The sequence below is a fragment of the Myotis daubentonii genome, chromosome 3 (assembly GCF_963259705.1).
Source record: "Myotis daubentonii chromosome 3, mMyoDau2.1, whole genome shotgun sequence".
NCBI classification, from domain to species: Eukaryota; Metazoa; Chordata; class Mammalia; order Chiroptera; family Vespertilionidae; genus Myotis; species Myotis daubentonii.
The window spans coordinates 55,888,316-55,912,711 of NC_081842.1; the positions used below are offsets into that span (position 1 = coordinate 55,888,316).

Sequence of the window (24,396 nt, forward strand, 5' to 3'; positions counted from 1 at the left end):
TGATCGAGGTGGTGGGGGCCCATTGGGGGCAGGGCCAGCTTGGGGGAGGGGCTGCAGGAGGTTGGCTGCTGGCCCCACCCCTTATTGGGGTAGGGGAGCGATCAGGGGCGGGGTTGGCCAGGGGAAGGGGCTGTGGGCCAATCGGGGTATTGGGGGCCCATCGGGGGCATGACTGGCCAGGGGGAGGGGCTGAAGGATGTTGGCTGGCAGGCCCCTCCCCCTGTTGGGGGGTTGGGGCGATCAGGGGCAGGGCCAGCCTGGAGAAGGGATTGTGGGCCAATTGGGGAGAGGCAGACCGATGGGGGGGGGGGAAGGGCCTCAGGGGAATTGGCCAGTTGTCCCGCCCTCGATGGGGTGGGAGAGGCTGATCAGGGCAGGGCCGGCCAGGGGAAGAGGCTGTGGGAGGTTGGCCAGCCAGCCCCACGCCCGATTGGGCTGGTTTGCTGGCCACAGTGGTTGTCATAGTGACTGGTTGTTCTGGTTGTTACGGCGTTCTGGTCACTGGCTTTTTATATATATACTAGAGGCCCGGTGCACAAAAATTTGTGCACTCGTGGGAGGGGGGGTCCCTCAGCCTGGCCTGTGCCCTCTCACAGTCTGGGACCCCTCGGGAGATAACGACCTGCTGGCTTAGGCCTGCTCCCGGGTGGCAGAGGGCAGGCCCAATCCCTAGGTGCAGCCCCTGGTCAGGCTCAGAGCAGGGCCGATTGGGGAGTTGGGGCGCCACCCCCTGTCATGCACAGAGCAGGGCGGATTGGGAGGTTGCGATGCCACCCTCAGTCACACTCAGGGTAGGGCCGATTGGGGGGTTGGGGCACTGCCCCCTGTCATACTCAAGGCAGGGTCGATGGGGAGGTTGCGGCGCCAACCCCTGTCACGCACAGAGCAGGGTGGATCAGGGGGTTGGGGAGCCGCACCCTGTCACACTCAGGGCAGGGCCGATGGGGAGGTTATGGCTCTACCCTGTCACACACAGACCCCGCACCCTGTCATGCACAGAGCAGGGCCGATCAGGGGGTTGGGGCGCCACACCCTGTCATACACAGAGCCGCAGGGCGATCAGGGGGTTGGGGCGCCTTCCCCTGTCATGAACAGAGCAGGGCGGATAGGGAGGTTATGGCCCCGCCTGCTGTCACACACAGAGCCGCAGGGCGATCAGGGGGTTTGGGCACTGCCCCCTGTCACGCTGATCGTGGTGCCGGGAGGCCTTGTGGCTCCGCTGATCCCGGTGCTGGGAGGCATATTTCCCTTTTATTATATAGGTTAGAGGCCTGGTACATGGGTGGGGGCCGGCTGGTTTGCTTTGAAGGGTGTCCTGGATCAGGGTGGGGATCTCCACTGGGGTGCCTGGCCAGTCTGGATGAGGGGCTGAGGCCTGTTTTCAGGCTGGCGGGTGAGTGAAGCTCCCAACCGCTCCTTTTTTTCTTTATTCTGGGCCAGCTTTAGCTCTGAGGCTTGGCTCCAGCTCTTAGGCCTCCGCTGCTGAAAGCAGGTATCTGGTTTGTTTGTGTTCTATAATCGAAACACCATTTTAACTCCAGCTCTGAGATCCTGGCTGGCTGAAAGCAGGTTTCTGGGGTTTTGTTTAGCTTCTATATTTGTAACAATGTTTCAAACTGCAAGCTTAGAGGCCGGCAGCGGCAGGCGGGAAAGGTTGGAGTCCTCCATCACTGGGGCAAGCAAGCCTCATGTTCGCTTCAAGCTGCCTGGCTGCCGGCCGCCATTTTGGCTGGCAGTTAATTTGCATACCGCCCTTTGCCGGGAGCCCGTCCATCCTTGCTGTTTCAAGGGACCTGGCATATATGGCATACTGTTCTTAATATGTTTGCTCACCTTCTTGGCGCTGTGTTTTAACCAAGGTCACCTCTCCGAGAAAGGTTGAATCCCCAAGTAGGGATTTTCCCCTGAAGTTAGGGAGGGAATAAAACCCCTCAACTAAGTGCCAGGTGGGTAATTAATCACTTTAACTACGAACAATCATGCTTAAGCTACATAATCTTTACTCCCTGGAATGGAGATAAGAAACGCCCTAACCTTTGGAATAGAGATTGACAGGATTAAAATGAACTGGTATAAATACAGATGTAACAAGACAGAACTGAGAACACAGGGCTTGGAAGACAGGACCAAGAGAGACAGAGCCTAGGCACAGAACCTACACAGAACGTTCTCTAGGGACAGAAGAACTTCGCTGGCGAGAGCATGCCGGAGGATCCTGGACAGGGACTGGCCTCGGAGCCTGGAGGCGGAACCTGGCGAGAGAGCATGGCAGGGGATCCTGGACTGAACCTGACTGCGGAGATTGGCAGGAGAGCCTGACTAGAACCTGGTGACTGGACCTGCCTGGAGAACCTGGACAGAACCTGGTTGGAGATCCTAAGCAGAACCTCTCTGGAGATCGAGACCAGAACTTGGCTGGAGATCCTGGCTAGGCTGCTGATCAACTGAACGCTGTCTCCGTGTCATTCCTTCTTCGCCGACTCCGTCCACACCTTTGGGGACCCCTGGACCCGCTGGGGTTGGACCCCGGCAGCCCTTATTAGCCAATGGGAAGGGCAGCAGAGCTACGGCTAATTACCATGTTTCTCTTTTATTAGATAGGCTAGATCCTTTTTCTCCCATCTTTTAATTTTAATCTTGTGTAAAGTATGTGTCTTGTTGACAGCATATAATTGAATTCTTTTTTGTCCATTCTGACAGACTGTCTTTCCATTGGTCTGTTTCACATTTAATTATAGACATGGTTGGATTTACATCTGCCATTTTGCCATTTGTTTTTTGTGTCTTATGGTTTTTGTTCCTCTGTGCTTCCTTTATGGCCTCCTTTTGTGTTAGATATTTTTTAATGAGCCATATTAATTTTTCTAATTTATTTATTATTTTCTTACTTATTTATTTGTAATTGTCTAAAGTTTTACATATGTCTCCTTTCCCCCCACTTGACCCCCTAAACATAATTGAAGATATTTTCTTTGTGGTCACTGTAGGGTTTATAACATACATTTTATCAAACTGTTTAATATTAACAATAACTCAGTATCTGTAAAATATTGAAACTTTTGCCTGGCTGGTGTTGCTTAGTGGTTGACCTATGAACCAGGAGGTCATGGTTCGATTCCCAGTCAGGGCAATGTCTGGGTTGCAGGCTCGATCCCCAGTAGGGGAGTGCAGGAGGCAGCTGATCAATGATTCCCTCTCATTGATTTCCCCTCTCTGAAATCAATAAAAATGTATTTTAAAACCCCCCAGAAACTTTGCTCCAGTATAGCTCCATTTTCTCCCTCCACTACCGTGCCACTGTTTATACCAGGGGTCCTCAAACTACGGCCTGCAGGCCACATGCAAATACAAATATTGTATTTGTTCCCATTTAGTTTTATTACTTCAAAATAAGGTATGTGCAGTGTGCATAGCAATTTGTTCATAGCTTTTTAAACTATAGTCCGGCCCTCCAACAGTCTGAGGGACAGTGAACTGGCCCCCTGTTTAAAAGTTTGAGGACCCCTAATCTATATTAATAAAAGTGTAATATGCTAATTAGACCGGGAGACCTTCTGGTCATCCTTCTGGACAAAGCCATGGTGAGGGCTGAGTCAGAGGTGGATAGGGGGGATTAGGCCAGGAGGGGAGGGCAGTTGGGGGTGAGAACACCAGCAGGCAGAGTGGTTAGGGGTGATCAGGCAGGCAGGCAGGTGAGTGGTTAGGAGCCAGTGATCCCGGATTGCGAGAGGGATGTCCAACTACCGGCAGTCGGACATTTCCTGAGGGGTCCCAGATTGGAGAGGGTGCAGGCCGGGCTAAGGGACACTCCCAGTCCTTCCCCCCCTTCCCCCGTGCATGCAATTTGTGCATTGGGCCACTATCCTATATAATAAAAGGGTAATATGCAAATTGACCCTAACAACAGAACGACTGGGAATGACTGGTCACTATGACACACACTGCCCACCAGGGGCAGACGCTCAATGCAGGAGCTGCCCCTGGTGGTCAGTGCGCTTCCACAGGGGGAGCTCTTCTCAGCCACAAACAAGGCTGCCAGCTGCCAGCACAGCAGTGGTGGCGGGAGCCTCTCCTGCCTCCTCAGCAGCGCTAAGGATGTCCAACTGCAGCTTAGGCCTGTTCCCTGCTGGCAAGTGGACATCCCCCGAGGGCTCCCGGGCTGCCAGAGGGCTGTCTGACTGCCAGCTTAGGCCCGGTCCTCTGGGGAGCGGGCCTAAGCCAGCAGGTGGACATCCCCCGAGGGTTCCCAGACTGCGAGAGGGCACAGGCCGGGCTGAGGGACCCCCCCCCCCCAAGTGCATAAATTTTTGTGCACCGGGCCTCTAGTTTCTATATAATAAAAGTCTAATATGCTAAGTGTCCAGTCCGGTCGGCCATTCAACCAATCAAAGCGTAATATGCTAATGATTTGCTAAGGCCGCTTAGCTGCTTGCTATGACGTGCACTGACCACCAGCGGGCAGACATTCAACTGGTTGACCAGTCGCTGTGACATGCACTGACCACCAGGGGGCAGACGCTTCGACTGGTAGGTTAGTTTGCTGCTGGGATCCGGCTGATTGGGACTGAAGCGAGAAGGGATGGACACACCCTGGAGCCCTCCCGCAGTCCCTTCCTGGCTGGCCAGCCTCCCACGTCCTTCCCCGGCCCCGATCATGCACTGGTAGGGTCCCTCGGCCTGGCCTGCGCCCTCTCGCAGTCTGGGACCCCTCGGAGTATGTCGGAGAGCTGGTTTCGGCCTGATGGCAGAAGGACCAGTCGCTATGATGTGCACTGACCACCAGGGGGCAGACGCTCAACGCAGGAGCTGTCCCTGGTGGTCAGTGCGCTCCCACAGAGGGGCACTCCTCAGCCAGAAGCTGGGCTCATGGCTGGCAAACGCAGCAGTGGTGGTAGGTGCCTCTTCTGCCTCCGTAGCAGTTGGACATCCCCCGAGGGCTCCCTGACTGCGAGAGGGCACAGGCTGGGCTGAGGGGACCTCTCCCCTCTCCCCCCCCCCAGTGCATGAATTTGTGCACCAGGCCTCTAGTTGTTATATATATTGCATCTATATATGCTGTAAGAACCCAGCAATACAGTGTTATAATCATTGCTTTCTACAGTCTTATATCTTTGAAAGATATTAAGAGAAGAAATGAGAAAAATATAGTCATGCATCACTTGAACGGGCTACATGCATAGAAATGTGTTGTTATGTGATTTCATTGTTGTACTAACATCATACAGTGAGCACTTAAACAAATGTAGATGGTAGAGCCTACTGCTTCTAGGCTACAGACCCATTCAGTATGTTACTGTATTGAATACTATAGATACTGGTAATGCATTGTGTTAACATTACAACGGCTACCACCTCACTATATGCAATATTTCAGCTCCATTATAATCTTAAGGGACCACTGTGATATATGTCGTCTGTCTGTCATTGACCTAAATGTTGTATGTGGCATGTGACTATATTTATGGTCTTTTAACACACACATTTACCATTTTAACCATTTCTGGTGTTCTTTCCTTCCTCTGTATTTTGAGTCTGGTGTCATTTCAGTTCATGTACTTCCTTTAGGATTTATTAGGCAGGTCTGCTAGCAAAAAATTCTCTCAGCCTTAGTTTATCTGAGACCACATTATGCCTTCATTTTTGAAGGATAATTTTGTTGCCTTCTTGGTTGACAGCTCTTCCCCCCAGCACTTTGAATATGTGATGCCACTGTCTCATGTCCCTTATTGGTTTTGATTGCAAGTCAGCTCTTAATCGTGTTGATGGTTCCCTGCACATGCTGAGAAATTTTTCTCTTTATGCCTGCTAGATTTTTCTGAGTTTGCTTTAAATAGTTTCCTGATATGTCTCAGTGTGGTCTCTTTGTATTTATTCTACTTTAAATTCACTGAACTTTTAAGACCTGTAGATTTGATTTCTTTTAAAAAATTAAATTTGGAATGTTTTAGTCTGGTACGTTATTTGAAAAATATTTTTTCTGCCCTTTCTCTCCTTTCCTTCTGGGAACTCTAGCAGTGTTAGTATATTGGTCTCTGAGACTCTATTCAATTTTCTTCAACTTTTTTTCTCTGTTCTTTAGATTGGATAACTTCTACTGATGTGTCTATTTTCAAGGTCATTGATTTTTTTTCTGCCATCTTGAATCCACTTCTGAACCTTCTAGTAAATATTTTTTATTCTTCAAATTTAGTTTCCATGTGGTTCTTTTACATAATTTCTGTACCCTTATTGATAATCTCTTTATTGATTGGTTGTTTTCATAATTAAAATTATGAAAATATTTTACTTTTAACATACCTATAATATTTTGAAGTCTCTGCTTAAACCAATATATGGGGATACTCAGAAACAGCTTGTAATGACTGCTGTTTTAATATGGGTCACATTTCATTTTAAAAAAATACATCTTATATTGTTAAAACTGGGCATTTATTTTTAATAAGTTTTTATTGATTTTTAGAGAGGGCGAGGAAGGGTGATGGATGGAGAGAGAGAAACATCAATGAGAAAGGAATATCATTGATTGGCTGCCTCCTGCAAGACCCCCACTGGGGATCAAGCCTGCAAATTGGGCATGTGCCCTGACTGGGAATCGAACCAGCAAACTCCTGGTTCCTTGATTAACGCTCAACTGCTGAGCCACACCAGCTGGGCAAAACTGGGCGTTTTAGATAATTTATTGGAGCAGTTCTGGATTGTGACTCCCTCTTTCTCCTGCCCAGGTTATTGTTACTGTTGTCATTTCACTGCCATTTAAATATGATACAATCCTACTGAAAGAAAAGAAATTTTACTTTGGGATAAAGGTTTATCTGGAAAAATAGACATGCAAAAATATTCTGGAAAATTCTGAAATAGAAGGGTACTGAGGGTGAATAGCTCTATCTCAATTTAAAGTTTTAAAATAGGACACAATGTTGAAATGTTTTTGAAAAGTGAGTTAGTATTATACTTTCTGAAGTTCACAGATGGAATTATTACCGGTTCTAGGTGAGAAAGACTGTTCTTGCCTTTGCACCATTGTAAAAATTGGTACAAAATCAGAGTTTTCATATATTGTTTGGTCTCCAAGCTTCCTGTGAAGGAGTATGTATGAATTATTCTTGATAAAATAGGAATCCAGTATTTTTAAATATCTCTGTGGTAGTAAGTTCCATAAACTCTTTAGTCTTTTACTAAGCACATTTATCAAAACTTATTGCTATCTCAAGTCTCTTTGTAAAAATACTCACTGTCAGTTTTCTTCTTGTTTATAGCTTATGCCTTGGGTTTATATTTTTTTTGATATGGTACACAGTCTCCCTATGATTACTCTCATCTTTTTGTCAGTTTTTCCTATCAAAGACAACCTTGCTGATTATGTTTCTGAAGCTAGATCTTTTCTATTGTGATTACAATTGCATTCTGTACGTAACTAGTTTTATTATTTGTAAGGTTTGGTATTATGTGTGCTTCTTCACTTCATAGACATTACAAAGCAGATATGAATAGTGTTAAGTGGTTTCTTAATCTTTGTTTTCTCTTTTTTAACCATTTAGTTCTGTAATCCTCTGAATTTCCTTCAATGTTTCGTATCTCTGAATCTGTAAACTCCAGATCTATGCAAATTATTTTTTGTAAGGTCAGGGTTATATCACAAGTTACTACTTACAACTATTATATTTTCCCAGTTTCAGACTTAAAAGAAGTCATTGCACTGGTCATTCAGGCATAGCTTATTATTTACAAAGAATGATTACTTCATTATTGGTACCAGTTTCTCCATTTTGTATTTGTACAGTATTTTTTTCCTCCATAAGTAATGTGTTTTGTTCATTGTGTTTATTTTTTAGGAATCGGATGGCATAAGTGGTTAAGGTGGTATTGAGGGCCACTGAAGCTTATGAAAGGTAGAAATTCAACCATGATTTCTTTTTCGACTGTACAGAATTCCCTTCCTTGAAGTCTTCATTTTTACCTTAGTATCAGGTAACTTCAGTACTTGTTTTTCATTATCATGAATAAGTAAAATTTTCAAATATGAAACCAGTTTTTGGATGCTAGGATTTTATGTTGAGTTTGTGCAATGGTTTTTTTATGTTTTGGTATTCATATCTGGTAGAAATTTGGGATTTATTTTCCCCCCCTGAAAAAAACAGTGTTAAGAGAAAATCGTTGTATTATGTTGTTGTTATTTTAGATTTTAAGTTTTGTTCAGCACAGAAAAATGTTTATTATGCAACTTTGAGAAATTTAGGTGGGAAAGTGTTTTCTTCTTTAACCCTTTTGCTATATAGGGCATTGTATTTTTCATCTACCTGTCATCAACACATATATACTTACATTAAATTCTCCAGGGAAACTATTTTCTTTTAAAAAAAATTGATTTTAGAGAGAGGAAGACACACACACACACACACACACACACACACACACACACACACACACACACCCACACCCCCGATCTGTTGCCTCTTGCATGTGCTCTGACTTGGGATCAAACCTGAAACTTGGGTATGTGACCTGAACAGGAATCAGTCCTGCCACCTTGGTGCACAGGATGACACTCCAACCAACATCAATGTACGAGATACATCGATTGGTTGCTTCTTCTATATGCTTGTACGTGCCTGTACACACCCTGACTGGGGATTGAGCACAACCTAGGTATGTGCTCTGACCCAGAATCGAACCCTTGACCTTCCTGTGCATGGGATGACACTCTAACCAACTGAGCCACACTTGCTTGAGCAAGAAATTTGTTTTAAGTATTTTTGATATTCCTTTTATTATAGAAAACTGTAGAAAATTCATAGTTTTCTAATAGAGGAAGTATTTTTAATATTAATGTTTGAATTGTTAACATAAAATGTGATGGATGACACAACTAGATCCAGCAGAATATAGGGTTCTCTTTTACTTGGACCTTTCTTCACCGCCCTACCCCCCAGCTCCTTTTTAAGATAAATTGTAATTGTGCCTTTAAACATTTTGAGTTGCCATAAATTTGATACTTTAATATTTCTAAATACCACTGTTTTCTTGTTACATTGTTTTAGAAGACTTTGGTGATGAATATTTGAAGTGCGGGATATGCTTAGTTTTTGCTTTTCTTTCTTTATTTGTTACATGGGGATGTACTCTTACTGTCTGGAGTGTTGTAAATATTATGTGAACTAAGATACATAAATGTACTCAGCACAGTGCTTTCCAGATGATGATAATCTCTGAATTTTATAGAATAGACTCAAGCCTATTAATAAATGTGGAAAGATATTTTTCTTATTAATTGCATAGAACCGTTAAAAAAAAAGAACTCAGTAAGCACTTTAATTGCCTTTTGTACTTGATTAAAAATGAGTATTAATGCCCAACTTGTCCATCTGGTATGCTTCTGTTTACTTTGTCCTCTGAAAACAAGCCTAACAGTCCCCTCAGTTAGGAAGTAATTGTTTGCAAATGCTTGTATTAAAAGCCCATGTGTTTAATTCCTTATGAAAAGCCCCTACTCAAAGTTTATTTACTCTGTTTCTATAAAGCTTAGTTTCTAATTGCACATACATAGTTGATTAGAAGCATTAAACTAGACAGTGACAACAAGAAGAGTAAGCTGTCTCTTCTGGAAGACAGGAGAGAGATGGTTGGTAATTCACAACAATGACTAGGGGTTTCCTAACCCACCACAATTTGGATTACTTTTACATAGCTGCAACAAACATTTTTTATTGGAAAAGGGTGTGTGAGGGAGAGTGGGGATTGAATTGAGCAGGAAGCTGTATTGTGGCCCCCTAAATATCTCTGTTGCTGTACCTTTTGGCTTCTCTGGCAGAGGGGCTGGAGATGAGGAAGAATAAAACTTGGAAAGGGGAAATAATGCTGAGTTAGAAGGTACATTTAGCAGAAATTGGCCCAAGGTGGGCCCCATCCTTTCTCTCTCCTCTCCTGTTCTTGTTAGTAATCCCTGGTATGATTAACTTGAAACTCCAGGAGTACCAACCCGCCTTTAGTTGAATTAGCCTTTGGATTTAATTTTTTATCCTGTTTTGGTTGTTAACAGTTCTGCTGTTGTACACCATTGTCAGCTGCCCAAGGTCCTTTCACTTACAAGATAGTGGGTCATCTCAAGGAGCTCAGGGTGACTTACTACTCCCTCTAGTCCTTTTTTCCCAGTTGGCCAGCGGCTCCTGGGAATGCAAATTATTTCTTTGTATCTTTTAGTGCACTCTTTTATGTAGGTGACATGATTGAAAAGAAGCATTATTTCTTCCTCTCACCTATATAATATCCCTAAATCCTGAATTTCAATTAATTGCACAGACATTTGGGTCAAAAAACAGTTGGCTTTTTTTTGAAGGTTTATCAGGAAAATACATTTAACTGTTCACTTCGAAATGTGTATTGATTACATGAATTTTCTTTAAATTTATCTGATCCTCCCTAAAAACACTGAGATTTTAAAAGGGAAGTATCTTGTGTTAAATTTTGAGCATGGGACCTTTTGTTGTGTTTGGATTTTTGAATGTGCTGTGAAGCACATGAGATCTTTGAGATCATTAGGAGTTAGAGGGGGAAAGTTAAGGACAATAACTTTGTCCTTTGTTATTTCTCTTGGTGTAGCTTTGTACTTTTCCCTTTTACTATAGGGATGGTGAAATTAACATTTTTGTTTGAGAGCCTTGTTTTATTTCCTGTTAAGTTTACTCTGTCCAGACACTAGCTGAGGTATGTGATACAAGTATGGGTCATGCTATTTGTCTCTGTTTCTTCTCTTGGATTTTTTTCACTTAATATATCTTGGAGAACTTTTTTTCAGCACATATAGCAACCACCTATTGTTGAAAGTATTACATATGTCTCCCTTCCCCCCCATTGGCCCCTTCTAGCCTGCCCCTGTCCCCGCTGCATTATTCCTTTTAATGGCCGTGTGCATACCATTGTATGGTTGAATAAGTCTTGGCAGTGGATGCTTAGGTTGTCTCCAATCTTTTCCTATTAAAGGGTTGTACATACATCTTTGGTTAATTTTCATGAATAAGCCCGCAGAATTGTATGTATTTTTAGCACTGAGGTTGCTGGGTCAGGGTTACATGTAGTTTTCATTTTGGATAGATCTTTCCAAGGCTTAGTTTAAAACCTCATCAGAGCATTGTTCATTGATATTGAAATCTGTGTTATCTTAGTATTTTCTAGTATTTCAGGGAAATTGTCTTAAAAATAGTTTATAGGTTAAGCCAATATGGTCATAGGAATAAGAACCCGTATGTAAAAAAGGAAGAGAGGATTATTTTTTCTGTGTATATGGCCTGTTTTCAAGAAAATTTTCAAAGAGGTCAAGTTTGTCTTCCATTTACAGTATTTCTATTTCCCTTTCCATTTACCACTTCTGTTGAGGTTTGCTGTCTTCCTGTTCTAAGTCCCTTACTTTGGCACTTTATGCAAACCTGCCTTTTCCCTCAAAGTATTCTGTATCTCCAAAGTACTTCGACTTCCTCAATTCTAATTGTTTCAGTCTGATGTTAGGGATAAGGTGAGTTAAAAAAAGAAATATATATATATATACTAGTATATATGTGTATATATATATGTATATATGTATTACATATTTGTGTTTGTGGATGTGGACATTATATATTAACACAATGTTATAGGAGTTTAGTTTAAAATAGTATGCACATACAGTTGACTCTTGGACAACATGGGTTTGAACTGTGTGGGTCCACTTATATGCAGATTTCCCCCAATAAATATATAGTGACTCTCTGTATTTCCAGGTTTCACACCTGTGGATTCAGCCAGCCATACATTGAATAAGTTTTAGCCCTAAAAAACTTATTTTTGACCCTCGGTTGGGAATTTGTGGATGCCGAGGGTCGACTGTATGCGTTGTTCCAGACCATTTTATTATAAGGTCTTGCGCATCCTCGACTTTTGGTATTGAACAGGGGTCCTGGAACCAATCCCTTAAGGATATCAAGGGACTAGTTAAGTTTTTGGGGAATTAAAAGTTATATGCAAGGGGTCAGTACTACTAACCCTGTATTGTGCAAAGGTCAGATGTATTAGGATATGCTAAATTTTTAAAAATTGATAAGGTATGTGATCAGGAACATTGGAGTTGGGTACTTCTGCTTTAGGGAAATGTGGACCTTGTGTTGGCTTAACAAGTCAGCTTCAACTTCGGCCACTTTTATTTAAAAACTAAGTTCTGTCCTAGGTCAGTTTCTCTAAATTGATAATTTAATAATCTCTTCTTATACAGCTCCTATATTTTAAAAAGCTCCTTTTTAATTTTAATTAATTAATTAATTTAAAAAATATATTTTTATTGATTTCAGAGAGGAAGGGAGAAGGGGAGAGAGATAGAAACATCAATGATGAGAGCGAATTGCTCGGCTGCCTCCTGCATACCCCCTACTGGGGATTGACCAAGCAATCTGAACATGTGCCCTGACTGGCAATCGAACCATGACCTCCTGGTTCATAGGTTGACACTCAACCACTGAGCCAAAAATCTCCTTAAAAACAAAACAAAACTGTGTAGCACTAGCAACTGTAGCAGCAACTGTATATATAAGTCCTTTTTAAGTTAGGGGCTTTCCTAATTCTTTAAGAAAACAGTAAATAGATTAGAAGAATATAATTTATTTGGTAAGGATTTCCAAAGAAATGTCCAAAATAAGCAAATTCTAACACTCAAAAACTTAAGTTTCACATAGTCATAGGATAGTTTATTTTGTAAGAGATGTGATAACAGAATTTTTGAAGAGAACAGTTATTTGGTAGTATATTTAAAATATATTTTCTTTAGATTTTAAGTTTGCTACTTAGAGATTTTAAAAAGTGAAATGAGATTCTCGGTTCTTTGTCCTATGTAATCCAGACTGATAGTACCTGGTACCAGGGAAAACAAGATTAGCAAGTATGAATTATATTTTTATTTTGTTTACTTTGCTATTATATGTTTTTAGCTGTTTATTTAAGTAAAGTTTTCTCCCTATATAAAACCTTAGTAAAAGAAATAGTATTTAAATTTCAGTAGTGTATTTGAACTTAACTGATCATTTATTTTACCTCTGAAAGCTATGATCCAAGGCAGTAAGCATTATTGATTTGGGAAAGAGGTGACTAAACTGAAACATAGTTAATGTGTTTACTAATTATGGTCCCTTCTCCTTGGGTAGGATATGTCTGTTTATTTCACACAATCTGATGATAGAAGTCAGTTTAAAAAAACAAGCTTTGTACCAATGCTTTGACCTTCTTTGAAATGTTTCTTTGAATTTCATGGTTGTTGTTGTTAGTTCCTAGAATAGCACAATGGAATATGAATTTATAGCAACCAGAGTTAGAAGGGCAGATTTAATATTGCTTGGCTTTTCTATAATAATAGAGAAAATAAGATAATGTAATAGTGTCTAGTTTTTATCATGACCTATTTAATCATGTACAACTACTTGACTATATTAGTAATGAAAATACTTTTATTACATTTAAAGAAATTTAAAAACATTTATAAAAATTTTTATTGTGGAAAATTTTCAAATTAGAGATAAATATAATTGAGAGAAAACCTGGTAATTTTACCATCCTTTGGTGATGTTAATATTAATATTTTAGATAAACCTGTGCACATTCACACACGCAAACACACAATTCCCTTTATATTGGGATATTTCTCCACATTTAAAAATATTTTTAAAGAATATTTTTATGACTATATGGATTTTTTGTTTCAACAGACTTTTTATTGAACTACTGTAACAACTGACAGAATGTGCACATATCACAGATGTACATCTTGCAATTTTACAAAGTGAGCACACCTGTGCAACCATCATTCAACTCAAGAAAATACATTGCCAGCTCTCAGACATCCTTCTCTTCCTGCCTCCTATCAGCAGCCCCTCCCAAGGGTAGCCATTCTGATTTTATTTTTTTAAAAAACCTATTGAGATATAATTTACATGCAATAAAATTAAAATTCACCTGTTTTAAATGTACAATTCAGTGATTTTTAGTAAATTTATTGAGTTGTGCAGCCATCACTATAGTTTAGTTTTAAAGCATATGTATGAATATATTTAATTAGCTTTCTTTTGTTGAATATATAGTACATTTTCAGTTTTTCACTGTTACATACACTACAGTGATTTTTCGTGTATATCTTTGTATGCATTACTGATTTCATCAGAATAGGTTCCTAAAAGTATAATCTCTGGTTCAAAGAATATGTGCAGTTTTATGGCTTTTGATATATAGACCAAATTGCCTTTGAAAATTGTTGAACTAATTTTTAATCCCATTGTCAGTAGATGTGTCTTTTCGTCAGCCACCTCAACATTGTACTTAATTTTTTAAAAGTTATTACCAGTTTGGTAAATGAAGTATGTACTTCTGTTTTAATGTTTGTCTCTTTGATTATTGTAATCCACTATTATGTTATATATTTAGTGACTGTTTCTAAGTTTATTTTATGACTTGCCTGATAATGTTTTGTCAGTTTATTTCTTAATGAATGTATTTCTTCTTCTTATAAAGCATTTTAATATCCTAAAGGATATGAATCCTTTGACTATTACAAATACATATTTCCTTAATGTCAGGCTCATTTTTCATAAAAATAGATTAGAGAATGTTTTTAAGAAAAAAATGAAAATTTGTATTTTGCTCTACTAGTCTTGGTAATTTAAAAATTGGAGGCAATACTGAAATACACAAGTGAAGTTTTTCTATTAAAGTGTATACTTTCATAATTTGAGTTAAAGAATTATCAAGTAGACATATAAAACTAATTTACTATGCTTTGTTACCAAACTTGGTCTTTCTAGGCAGTTATACTTAAGCATGAACATTGACGACAAACTGGAAGGATTATTTCTTAAATGTGGCGGCATAGACGAAATGCAGTCTTCCAGGGCGATGGTGGTAATGGGTGGAGTGTCTGGCCAGTCCACTGTGTCTGGGGACCTGCAGGAGTCGGTACTTCAAGATCGGAGTCTGCCCCACCAGGAGATCCTTGCTTCAGATGAAGTGTTACAAGAAAGTGAAATGAGACAACAGGATATGATATCACATGATGAACTCATGGTCCATGAGGAAACAGTGAAAAATGATGAAGAGCAGATGGAAACACATGAAAGACTTCCTCAAGGACTACAGTATGCACTTAATGTCCCTGTAAGTAACTCCTTTATAAAATATTAAGCATATAATTAGAAACATAATTTAGTATTGGGTAATACTACAAGTCATTGAAGAAATTTCAGAAAACGTTTAATGGCTAAATAGTTCACATTGGTGTTCTTAAATAGATACACTAAATATTGACGTAAATTATATTGGAAAATGCAAAATTAACTTTTTGTATTACATACATTTTAGAAACTTATCTTTTCCAGGATAACATTTATTTCTTCATCAGGATTACTGTGTGTTAAATATTAAGTGCTTAATTTTTAAAGTATTTTGTTTTAACTTCTGAGTTTTTCCTTAATGGGTGGAAAGATTGAATCTTGAGCATAATTAGAAAAAGAGCATGCACTTGAAGGGCTTTCCTTCAAATTCTATAACTTAGCAGTTCCTGCCTTCTTTATTTTTTCATCTTTTGAAAGTATATTAAGATCTTTAGTCTTCTCTATTTACTGTAGATATCATGGCTCATCACCTAAGGTATTCTTTTGTAGGCACCCATAAAGTTTTTTCCTTCTTGTATTTTTAATTTTACCTGATAACCAGCAAAACCATAACCATATGTAATCCTTTTCTTTCTGTGATATTAAACCTGGATTCCTTTCAGTACATTTAATATATTGTACTTTTTCTTTTGATTCATGACCTTCATATATCCTGCTTATAATATCCTCCTCAGCCATACCCCTCCCTGTTTTCTAGCCTAGTTAGTGCTTCATCACCATCACCCTGCCAGTCTAGGTTGAGTCCCTGATTTAGGGGCTTGTGATTGCTTGTTCAGTGTTCTGACTCTAATAGACTGTAAATTCTACAAGAGCATGAAGTTCGTCTTATTTTCCCTTATATCCCAATAGTTGGCACATAGTGTGAATAAATGGATAACTGCTTAGAGTTGTGTTCTAGTATATATGCTTACCAATTTTTACATAGCCTGTTGAAATAGCCTTTTCTTTTTTTAGTAGGTTGATGTGATTTTTGAATGTTGAACTGGCCTCACATACATGGAATAAATTCCACTTGGTTGTGGTGTATAATTGTTTTTATACATTACTAGAGGCCCGGTGCACAAAAATTTGTGCACTGGGGGGGGGGGGGGGAGGGGGTCCCTCAGCCCGGCCTGTACCCTCTCACAGTCTGGGACCCCTCGGGAGATAACGATCTGTTGGCTTAGGCCTCCTCCCGGGTGGCAGAGGGCAGGCCCAATCCCTAGGTGCAGCCCCTGGTCAGGCTCAGAGCAGGGCCGATTGGGGAGTTGGGGTGCCGCCCCCTGTCATGCACAGAGCAGGGCGGATTGGGAGGTTGCGATGCCACCCTCAGTCACGCTCAGGGTAGGGCCGATTGAGGGGTTGGGGCACCGCCCCCTGTCACACTCAAGGCAGGGTCGATGGGGAGGTTGCGGTGCCACTGCCTGTCACACACAGAGCAGGGCCAATCCGGGGGTTGGGGCTCCTTACCCTGTCACGCACAGAGCAGGGTCGATCAGGGGGTTAGGGAGCTCCCCCCTGTCACGCACAGAGCAGGGCCCATCAGGGGGTTGGGGAGCTCCCCCCTGTCACGCACAGAGCAGGGTCCATCAGGGGGTTGGGGAGCTCCCCCCTGTCACGCACAGAGCAGGGTCCATCAGGGGGTTGGGGAGCTCCCCCCTGTCACGCACAGAGCAGGGTCCATCAGGGGGTTGAGGAGCTCCCCCTGTCACTCACAGAGTAGGGCCGATAGGGGAGTTGGGGCACCGCCCCATGTCACACAAGGAGCAGGGCGGATCAGGGAGTTGGGGTGCCGCCACTGTCACACTCAGGGCAGGGCCGATGGGGAGGTTATGGCTCTACCCCATCACACACACAGCAGGTCCCGTGGGGGTGGGGGGGGGCGCCACACCCTGTCACACACTGAGCAGGGCCAATCAGGGGGTTGGGGCGCCGCACCCTGTCACACACAGAGCCGCAGGGCTATCAGGGTGTTGGGGAGCTCCCCCGCATCAGGCACAGAGCAGGGCTGATCAGGAGGTTGGGGCGCCTTCCCCTGTCACGAACAGAGCAGGGTGGATAGGGAGGTTGTGGCCCCGCCCCCGTCACACACAGAGCCACAGGGCGATCAGGGGGTTTGGGCGCTGCCCCCTGTCACGCTGATCGTGGTGCCGGGAGGCCTCTCGGCTCCGCTGATCCTGGTGCTGGGAGGCCTCGCGGCTCCGCTGATCCCGGTGCTGGGAGGCATATTACCCTTTTACTATATAGGATAGAGGCCTGGTGCATGGGTGGGGCTGGCTGGTTTGCCCTGAAGGGTGTCCTGGATCAGGGTGGGGGTCCCCACTGGGGTGCCTGGCCAGCCTGGATGAGGGGATGATGGCTGTTTGCAGCTGGTCACACACCCTTAAGGGTGGGGGTCCCCACTGGGGTGCCTGGCCAGCCTGGATGAGGGGATGATGGCTGATTGCAGCTGGCCACACACTCTTCAGGGTGGGGGTCCCCACTGGGGTGCCTGGCAAGACTGGGTGAGGGGATGAGGGCTGTTTTCAGGCTGGCGAGTGACTGAAGCTCCCAACCTGTCCTTTTTTTCTTTTCTTTTTTTTCTTCTGGGCCAGCTTTAGCTCTGGCTCCAGCTCTGAGGCCTCTGCTGCTGAAAACAGGTATCTGGTTTGTTTGGGTTCTATAATTGAAACACTGTATCAACTCCAGCTCTGAGATCCCGGCTCGCTGCAAGCAGGTTTCTGGGGTTTTGTTTAGCTTCTATATTTGTTACAATGTTTCTTAAACTGCAGGCTCAGAGGCCGGCAAGGCAGGCGGGGAACGTTGGAGTCCTCCATCACTGAAGCAAGCATGCCTCATGTTCGTTTCAAGCTGCCTGGCTGCCGGCCGCCATCTTGTCTGGCAGTTAATTTGCATATCTCGCTGATTAGCCAATGGGAAGGGTAGCGGTCGTATGCCAATTACCATGTTTCTCTTTTATTAGATAGGATTGGATTCAGTTTGCTAATATTTTTTTTGAGGATTTTGCATATATGTTCATAAGCTATATTGGTCTAGTTTTCTTTTTTTGTAATACCTTTGTTTGATTTTGATATTAGAGTAATCCTGAATTCTTAGAATGAGTTAGGAGTATTCCCTCTGCTGCCGTCTTCTGGAAGAGATTGTAGAGAATTGGTATAATGTCTTCCTTAAATGTTTGGTAGAATTTACCACTGAATCCATATGGCCTGATATTTTTCTTTTTTGGAAGGTTTTAATTATGATTCAATTTCTTTTACAAATATAGGCCTACACAGATTATCTGTTTTTTCTTGTGTGAATTTTGGCTAATTGTATCTTCCAAAGAATTGATTGATTTTATCTTGGTTATCAAATTTGTGAGTATAGAATTGTTCATTGTAGTCCCTTGTTATTCTCTCAATCTCCATGAAGGCTTGTTGTGGTGTCCCCACTTTCTTTTTCTTTTATTATTTTGTTGTCTAAAATTTTACATATGTTACGTAAAATTTTACATTTTTCCCTGCTTGACCCCCCCCCTCGACTTCCCCAGCCATTCCTACCCTGGGCAAGCCCCCACCGCCCCAGTGTCTGTGTCCATTGGTTATGCTAATACGCATGCATACAAGTCCTTTGGTTGCTCTCTAACTGCACCCCTTTCCCCTGCCATTTATCTCTGGATTTATTCTTGTTCATCAAATTATGTTGATCATTATATCCACATATGAGTGAGATCATGTGATATTTATCTTTCTCCGACTGGCTTATTTCACTTAGCATAATGCTCTCCAGTTCCATCCATACTGTTGCAAATGCTAAAAGTTCCTTCTTTTTTTATAGCGGCGTATTATTCCATTGTGTAGATATACCACAGTTTTATAATCCATTCATCTGATGGGCACTTAGGTTGTTTCCAAATCTTAGCTATTGTAAATTGTGCTGCTATGAACATAGGGGTTCATATATCCTTTCTGATTGGTGTTTCTGGTTTCTTGGGATATATTCCTAGAAGTGGGATCACTGGGTCAAATGGGAGTTCCATTTTTCACTTTTTGAGGAAACTCCATACTGTTTACCATAGTGGCTGCATCAGTCTGCATTCTCACCAGCAGTGCTGGACGGTTCCCTTTTCTCTGCATCCTCGCCAGCACTTTCCGTTTGGTGATTTGTTGATGATAGCCATTCTGACAGGTGTGAGATGGTACCTCATTGTTGTTTTGATTTGCATCTCTCGGATGATTAGTGACTTTGAACATGTTTTCATATGTCTCTCGGCCTACTGTATGTCCTCTTTTGAAAAGTGTCTATTTAGGTCCTTTACCCATTTTTCGATTGGATTGTTTATCTTCCTTTTGTTAAGTTATATGAGTTCTCTATAAATTTCCCTTTTCTGAAATGGCATTGGCAAATATGTTCTCCTGTGCAGTGGGCTTTCTTGTTGTTTTGTTGATGGTTTCTTTTGCTGTGCAGAAGCTTTTTATTTTGATGTAGTCCCATTTGTTTATTTTCTCCTTAATCTTTCTTGCCCTTGGATCTGTGTCTGTAAAGATATTGCTACGACATATGTCTGCTATTTTGCTGCCTATGGAGTCTTGTAGGATATTTATGGTTTTCTGTCTTACATTTAAGTCCTTTAGCCATTCTGAGTTTGTTTTTGTGTATGGTGTCAGTTGGTGATCTAGTTTCATTTTTCCACTTTCATTTTTTATATTAATTGCTTATGTGTTCTCTCTTTTTTTTCTTAGCCTGGGTAGAGGCTTGCTGTGCCCCCCCCCCCCCCTTTTTTTTTAAGCCTGGCTAGTTAGGGTCTTGTTGTCCTTTTTAAAATACAGATTTTAAGTATAAAGTAGTGTTAACTATATTCATATTGTTGTAAAACATCTCTAGACCATTTTATCTTGTAAAACTGAACTCTATATCCACTGAAGAAGTTTCCCATTTCCTCTGTCCCCAGTAGAGCTTAGTCATTTTATATATATTTAGAAAGAACCAGCTTTTGATTTTCACTCTTTCCAGTTTTCAATTTCATTGATTTCTGTTCTAAATTTTACTATTTCTTTTGTGTTATTTAGGATTTGATTTGCTCTTTTTCCTCTTGGTTTTTAAGGTGGTGGGTTAGATGCTTGATTTTAGATCTTCTTTCAGATTTTTTTTCTTTTTCTTAATCGTTATTTTTTTATTTTTTCAATTATAGTTTACATACAATACTATATTATTTCAGGTGTTTGGTGATTAGACATAAAATTTATTAAGTGATCATTAGCTAAATCTCATCCATCTGACACCATACATAGTTATTAGGATATTATTAACTATATTAATTATGTTGTACTTTATACCCCCATGAGTATATTATAACCACTAATTTGTATTTCTAAATCCCTTCACCCTTTTTACCCATTACCCTCCCACCCCATTTGGCAACTGTTAAGATGTTCTCTGTATCTGTGAGTCTGTTTCTGTTCTGCTTGTCCGTTTATTTTTAGATTCAATTATTGGTAGATATGTATTTATTGCCATTTTGTTCATAGTTTTGATCTTTAAAATTTTTTTTTTTCTTTTGAAAGAAGACCATTTAACAGTTCATATAATACTGTTTTGGTGGTGATGAACTCCTTTAGTTTTCTCTTGTCTGCGACGCTCTTTATCTGACCTTCAATTCTAAATAATAGCTTTGTTGGGTAGAGTAATCTTGGTTGTAGGTCCTTGCTATTCATCACTTTGAATATTTTTCACCATTCCCTCTGGCCTGCAAAGTTTGTATTGAGAAATCAGCCAAAAGTCATATGGGTGCTTCCTTGTAGGTAACTAACTGCTTTTCTCTTGCTGCTTTAAGATTCTCTCTTTGTCTTTAACTGCCGGGGTCCAACCCCAGCGGGTCCAGGGGTCCCCATAGGTGTGGATGGAGTCGGCGAAGAAGGAATGACACAGGGACTTCTCCAGCCAGGTTTGGTCGCCATGTTCTAGTCAGGTTCTCTTGCCAATTTCTGTAGTCAGGTTCAGTCCAGGATCTATTGCCATGTTCTCTCCAGCGAAGTTCTTCTGTCTCCAGGCTCCCTGTAGGTTCTGTCTTCTTGATTCTGTTCTAAGTTCTGAGTGTTTCTGTCTTGTTACAACTGTATTTACACCAGTTGATTCAATCCTATCAATCTCTATTACAAAGGTTAGGGCGTTTCTTATCTCCATTCCAGGGAGAAAAGATTATGTAGTTTAAGCATGATTGTTCGTAGTTAAAGGGATTAATTACCCGCCTGGCACTTAGTTGAGGGGTTTTATTCCCTCCCTAACTTCAGGGGAAAATCCCTACCTGGGGAAAACAACCTTTCTCAGAGACCTTGGTTAAAACACATAGTGCCAAGAAGGTGAGCAAACATATTAAGAACAGTATGCCATATATGCCAGGTCCCTTGAAACAGCAAGCATGGACCAGCTCCCGGCATTTAACCTTTGGCATTTTGATTATGATGTGTCTTGGTGTAGCCCTCTTTAGGTTCAACTTGTTTGGGACTCTCTATGCTTCCTGGACTTGTATGTCTATTTCTTTCACCTGGGAGGGGATGTTTTCTTCATTATTTTTTCAAATAGGTTTTCAATTTCTTGCTCCCTGTCTTCTTCTGGCACTGCCATGATGCAAATGTTGGTACCCTTGAAGTTGTCCTAGAGGCTCTTTACATTATCTTCATAATTTTTGATTCTTTTTTTCTTTTTGCTGTTCTGATTGGGTGTGTTTTTGCTTCCTTATATTCATATTCCTGATTTTGTTCTCAACACCCTCTACTCTGTTGTTGATCCCCTGTAAATTATTCTTTATTTGGTTAGTGTATGCTTCATTTCTGATTACTCCTTTTTTTTTATGTTGTTGATGTTCTCACTAAGTTTCTTGAAATTCTCATTGAGTTCCTTGAACATCCTTATACTGGTAACCATTATTTGCATTCTGTATCTAGTAGTTTTCTTGCTTCCATTTCATTTAGTTCTTTTTCTGGAGATTTCCCTTGTTCTTTCATTTGTGACATGTTTTTGAGTCTCCACATTTTGGCTGCTTCCCCGTGTTTGTTTCTGTGTATTATGTAGATCTGCTATGTCTCCTGGAATTGGTAGAGTCACCTTGTGTATTAGGTGTCCTGTAAGGCCCAGTGGCTCAGCCTCTCCAGTCATCTGAGTTGGGCATTCTTGGTGTGTGCCCTTGTGTGAACTGTGTTCACTGTCCTATTGTAATTCAGCCTTGATTGATGCTAGGGTCAGTGGGAGGGATTGACCCCCCCCCCCCGCCCCCAGGCCAATTGGTTGCGAAGATTAGCTGTAACTATAGCAGAAGACCTGCTGTGCAGGAGCTGACCTTATGGAGCAGGACTTGCTTCAGTGGGGATTTGGTGCTTACTGAGTCCGCTCTTTGAGTGTGTGACTTATAGAGGTGGTAGGACTGTAATCAGGCATGGTTGAAGCTGACCACCGGATGCACTGGCTCTGGGGCCTCCCTGGAGGTGCAAAGTCAGCCTCGGCCTGTGCCCTGCCCTGTGCCACCCAACATGAGCTACAAAGCCATCTGCAGATGGCTGCTACTTAGATTGAGCTTGGAGGTGCCCAGAAAAGGCAAAGTTCTGAACCAGGGTAGCTGTCACTAGTTTCAGGCCTGGGGCCGCTTATTGAGAGGTGTGAAGCACTCTGATGCCAGTTGCTACTTACTGGCAATTTTAGGAAAGTCCAAAGCATGAGGCAAAAGAGACCACTTGTATGGAAAAACCACTGGAAATGGCTTGGATGAGCCCGCAGGTAGGGAGGGGCAGGGGCTCAGGGGAATCTCTAAGGTGGAGCAAAAAGCGTGAGCCAGTTCGATGGAGATTTAGATAATGGTGCAACCTATTGGCTCTGTGGCTCAGCAAAAGAATAATGGCCTGTGCCAAAACTTCTGTCTGCGAGAAAGCTGCTCCTCCAGCTCTCACCCTGAGTCCAAACAAGTTAGTTTCTCCCTGAATGTCCCAGGTATCTCCAAGCTGCTGCCGAAGCACTGGAACTCAGAGGAAGTGAGTGCAATAAGTCCCATGAGAGCATGAGTCCTTTTAAGAGGAAGTGCCTGGGATTCCCACAGCCTCTGTGTCACTCATCCACAATTCCTGCTGTTTTTTTTCAGCCAGAAGTTGTGGGTGCTTCTCTTCCTGGTATTGGAAACCTGGGCTGGGGGGCCTGGTGTGAGGCAGGGAACCTTTGCTCCTCAGGGAAACCTCCACATCCAAGATATCTTTCTTAATTTTAAACTGCTGCACTTGGGTGTGGGATCAGCTGGTTCTGCGCTTCCACTCTGTGTCTCTGCCTTTCCTAACATTCTTGATATGTTTCTTTTATAATTCCCTAGTTGTAAGACTTCCATTCAGCTAGATTTCTGGTGGTTTGGATTGATGGTTGTTCTGTATTTTAGTTGTACATTTTGATGTGGTTGTGGGAGGCAGCAAGTACCGTGTTTACCTGTGCTGCCATCTTGACCAGATTCTCCTAGATCTTCTTTTCTAATATACTAGAGTCCTGGTGCATGAAAAGTCATGCACTGGAGGGGGGGGGGGGTCCCTCAGCCCGGCCTGCCCCCTCTCACAGTCTGGGAGCCCTCAGGGGTGGGAGGCAACACCCCATCACACCTCTGCTGCTGCCACTGCTGGCAGCGCAAGCCTTGGCCAGCCCTGGTTTCCTGTTCCTCGGGCTGGCCCTGGGTGGCTGGGGGGTTGAAGGGACTGGGGGACTCTGGAGACAGGAGTGTGGAGTGGCCTTGCTGCTCACGTACCGCCCTGGTGGGGCTGAGGGGACTGGGTGCCGCCATGAGCGTGGCAGTCAATTAGCATATTCCCTCCTTATTGGCTGTGGACGCCGCCATCTTTGAGGGCGGGGCAGTAATTAGCACAGTCCCTCCTTATTGCTGTCATCTTTGCAATGACGTGAGGGTCAATTAGCATATTCCCTCTTTATTAGATAGGATGTATTCAATGCTATAAACTTTCCTTTAATCATTGCTTTCATTGTGTTCCACAAATTTTGATAAGTTGTATTTTTATTTTCATTTGGTTCTGCATATCTTTTAATTTCTCCTGCAATTTCTTTTTAAATTAAAGTTATTGTGGTGACATTGGCTAATAAAATTATGTAGGTTTCAAGTGTACAATTCTGATATATCTCCATATTGCATTGTGTGTTCACCACCCAAAGTCAAATCTCCTTCTGTCATCATATATTTGATGAATTACCCTTTGTTACCTCTTCACCACCTCCTCCTCCTCTGATA

The 24,396-nt window shown here is 42.2% G+C and overlaps 1 protein-coding gene across 8 annotated transcripts in view; it reads left to right on the forward strand.

Annotated features, from left to right (window-relative positions):
• Nucleotides 1–24,396, forward strand: part of ZNF148 (zinc finger protein 148) — a 159,823-nt gene that overhangs the window by 66,650 nt on the left and 68,777 nt on the right. For 6 of the 8 annotated variants that reach the window (XM_059687594.1, XM_059687595.1, XM_059687591.1 and 3 more), the window contains 3 exons: nucleotides 7,833–7,968; nucleotides 13,719–13,892; nucleotides 14,808–15,156. In XM_059687594.1, the coding sequence (XP_059543577.1) occupies nucleotides 14,824–15,156 (333 nt within the window). In that variant the 5' untranslated portion in view covers nucleotides 7,833–7,968; nucleotides 13,719–13,892; nucleotides 14,808–14,823. The remainder of the gene's footprint in view (nucleotides 1–7,832; nucleotides 7,969–13,718; nucleotides 13,893–14,807; nucleotides 15,157–24,396) is intronic. The other 2 variants (XM_059687592.1, XM_059687598.1) reach the window with 2 other exon arrangements.